The sequence below is a fragment of the Epinephelus moara genome, chromosome 4 (genome assembly GCF_006386435.1).
Source record: "Epinephelus moara isolate mb chromosome 4, YSFRI_EMoa_1.0, whole genome shotgun sequence".
Classification (NCBI taxonomy): domain Eukaryota; kingdom Metazoa; phylum Chordata; class Actinopteri; order Perciformes; family Serranidae; genus Epinephelus; species Epinephelus moara.
In genome coordinates this window covers 23,371,053-23,374,769 of record NC_065509.1, presented here as the reverse complement: position 1 = coordinate 23,374,769, position 3,717 = coordinate 23,371,053, and the positions used below count along the sequence as shown (strand labels likewise).

Here is a 3,717-nt window from a genome sequence, read left to right as displayed (position 1 = left end):
GAAGTAAGCACGCACCAACCCATGGACAAGAGGCTCGTGCTCGTGACAGTGTGAAATGTAAGCATGAACAGTATCCTTGGCTGTGCTGTAACGTTAGCTAGCTCAGTGGTGCTAAGTGAGGTGCAAACGTATTTTGTTGGCATTATAAGCACCACAAGCTGAGTGTCATCCAGTTCCATTATATTTGAGAGAAGGCAGACATCTCTATAGCTGATATCTCCAACACTGCAACTCACACCAAAGCAATCTAGATTCATAAAATAACACTACAGGTGAGAGGAAAAGAAATGCAAGCTGCCAATCATATTATCTACAAATCGTAACTCCCAATAGGTCTTACAAAGTGACACAAGCAAAGATAATAACCAAAGTTTATTTGATTTTGGCATTATGGTCAAAAGATATCACAACAAAATCAAAGAGGGACATACATACAGTGCCTGCTCATTCATCCATAACACCATACAGCCCATCAGCAGCTTTCTGACTTTTTTACACTGTTCTGTAACATTTCTTTCCGTCACCACACATCCACTGCGTCGCTGCTCCTTTCAAGCTCACACACGTCATACAACCATTTGCATTACTCGATTCATCCCCTCTCTCATTAAACATACTCCCAATAATACAATAATCTGTAAAACACACGCACGCATCCTCCTACAAAATGCACAGTCACACACACATTCACACACTGGGCTCCTGTCTATCTGAGGCTGTTGCTGTTGGGTTGTGATCCAGCGAGGCCGGGGTGGTCGGGACTGTGGCGGTTCTGGAGGGGGACAGAGAGATCAGTAACGCACTGGTTTATATTCGACAGTATGAAAATTTCAGATCTCTGTTATGGTGACCAAATATCACAATTTGCAATTTTTTTTAATATGCTGAAAATGTCTTGAGTACTGATACACACACTGAAATCATTTCACTGAGTTAATACTTAAAACCACAAATTAGCAGCACTTTTATCTGCATAAACATTAAAATAATAACATAGCCAATACCTTATTTAAACATATAAACCACATCAAATGTGCATTAACATTAAAGATAGCCTGTCTTCGAATTGCTTGTGCGAGTGTCTGTCACTGTAGATAAACACAAGGGACCAGAAGCATCACTGGGTTTACCTGCTGCACGCCCACTCTATGAACAAGGCAATAGCAAAACAAACCCACACTGCATATTGCCCCTGCATCTGTGAGACTGCTGCTAACTTTGCTTGTGGCTGGACAGCATTTACTGTGAGTTTTGTGTGATAATCAAAAATGGTTTTAATGATAATAACTTTTGAAGTGTCAATACAAATTGTCAGGAATCAAATGCGGTTTATCAAGAAACCGTTTCATCCCTATATTTAACATGTGTATTGGCAAACCTGTGTTTTAGACAGACTATGATTTACTGGGTGGGCATGCAAGTGATGAAATTGTGTGTGAGCCAAGTGCACTGCACAGCTGTTTTGTTGTTGCTGGTTGATGTATACACCGACATGAAGCAGTAGCTCAGTGAGCCTGCTCATCCACTACATTATAGAGGAACAAATGAGCTTTCTTTAAGGGAAGCAGCTGATGAGGATTTCCATGTTTCATATATTGAGGGAATCGGAGATGTGACCTGCCTGTCCCCCGCTGTCATTTTGCAGCTTGTTGCAAATAAAATACAATAAAATAAAATACCTTTGGTTCAAAAGCTGCGTGTGTTCTCAAGAGACTAGATTGTGCACATTTATGGATCCCAGTATTTTGTACAGAAGTTTGGCAAAACAACATGATGGGATAATGTTACACATCTGATAAAGGCACTGGATGTGTTAGAAACTGTTTGTGAAGAGGTAAGCCATTACTTTATAAAGCAATAATAAGTTGGAGTTGTTGTCTCCCAGCTTTGAAGCTCTTTCACTTTCTAGTGGTCCAAAATCAATTAAAACAATTACGAGGTCCTTGGTATATTTTCTTACCTTCTTCTTTTTCTTGTCTTTCTTCTTTTTCTTGCGGTCAGGGTCGTCGTCCCGCTTCTTCTTCTTCTTCTTGGGATCAGTGTCTGATGGAGTTTCTGTGACGTCAAACAGAAGCAGCTTAGTGGCCTGAAAATATGCTACATTCCTTTGTATTAGTGTACAGTGTAGTTTGTGTCATACCTTGTGGTAATGGGTCCTGTGGTCGATGGTGTTTGTGCTTGTGTTTGCTCTTCTTCTTTGGAGGCTGTATGTGCATCAGTCTGTACTGTTCTGGTAGCTGGGAAAAAACAAACACAAAAAGAGGCATGCCTGTAAGTGAACTGAACAACAGACTAATTACTGTTTATATATTTATATATTCAATTAGTACCGGTCCTGTGTGTAGTCTGAAGCCTGTGAGAAGAGCGCCTGTTAATGGGCTGAAGGAGTTCCCACACACTGGTGGCTTATCAATAAGAGAGCGCAACGAGCTGCCGTCCTGAGTGCCCGGACAGTCGATCATACCTGCAGCACAGAAGAGGAAAGACAAGTTGGAGTGAGGGGGAAAATGACTTAGATCAAAACATAAACAACAAAACAGTAAGGTGTTGAGCACTGAACACACAGCTAAATAAACAATCAATCAGGAGGCGTGTGGATCGCAAAAACAAAAGTAGGGGCATGTTAAGGGTTTCTTTGAGCCCGCATCATTTTCATCACTATAACATCCTATTTATATGGAGTGTACAGATCAGAACCACCAGTCTGACATTTGTATGTTAAGTCTAAATGTACTTCAACATCTACAGGAGGTACAGCAGGTGTTGCTCTTGGGATAACGGCTACATTAGCAGGGTTTGGTTTTTTGGCACAACTTCAGTCTTAAAAGGTCAAAGAACTAATGAAATGCATATCATCAACTGATATTGAGCACTCAGTTTACCATGAGATAGATTTATAATAACATGAACAGCTATAAAGGATAAACTAATTTGGGAACTAGTGTGCTATACTGAACCTAATCACTATCTTCAACACAATCATTTTTTTCTAATGAGGTGTGCAGCCCTCTTAATTAACACTGGACTGCCAGATCACATTTGTTCCCACCAAGCTCCAACATCACAGGCTGGCCACTTGAGGCTGGATCCAGAAGCCAGTTAATCCCCATAGAGTCCCATGATAAAATGCCTAACAAATAACATGCTTACAGCCTGGTGCAAAAAGTTGTTTTGATCACTGTAGATTATTCCCCCCCCTTCATTACAATTGTACAGAGGTAAACTTTTTAAAACTCACTCATTTACATTTTATCAAGGCTTAAAATTACACATAATTAAAGGTGGACTGCTTTGAGTGACAGGCTGTCTGCTTCTCAGTCAGATCCACCTCTCCCTCTGACTTCACAGCGGCAGCCTCTCACCCAAATATGGTCACTTCTATTTCCAAAAACCATAATCGCTCAAGTTAAAGTGCCACAATCGAGGCTTCAAAACAGAGTCCACAAACCTATGGGTGACATCACAGAAGCTACGTCCATTATTTTTATAGACTATGGTTCTTACCCATAACAGGAGTTGTGGACTCCTGTCACTTGACTTGGACTCGAGTCAGACTCTAGTAGGGCTGAACGATATATCGTTATCGTATCTATACCGAGATATGAACATGCAAGATATTAATATCCCAAAAGGCAACGATATTGACGATATAATTTCCCCATGAGTTTCCCCAGCTTGACCTGCATGTACAGCTCAGCCAATCACAAACATCCTTTT

General features: G+C 40.8%; 1 protein-coding gene across 1 annotated transcript in view; it reads right to left on the bottom strand.

Moving 5' to 3' along the window:
* Nucleotides 1-354: 354 nt before the first annotated feature.
* med19a (mediator complex subunit 19a) overlaps nt 355-3,717 on the bottom strand; it is a 5,671-nt gene continuing 2,308 nt past the window's right edge. The window contains exons 3-6 of the mRNA XM_050041602.1: nt 2,331-2,464; nt 2,141-2,237; nt 1,961-2,055; nt 355-772 (exon numbers count right to left, since the gene is read on the bottom strand). Coding sequence (XP_049897559.1) covers nt 707-772; nt 1,961-2,055; nt 2,141-2,237; nt 2,331-2,464 — 392 coding nt within the window. The 3' untranslated portion in view covers nt 355-706. The remainder of the gene's footprint in view (nt 773-1,960; nt 2,056-2,140; nt 2,238-2,330; nt 2,465-3,717) is intronic.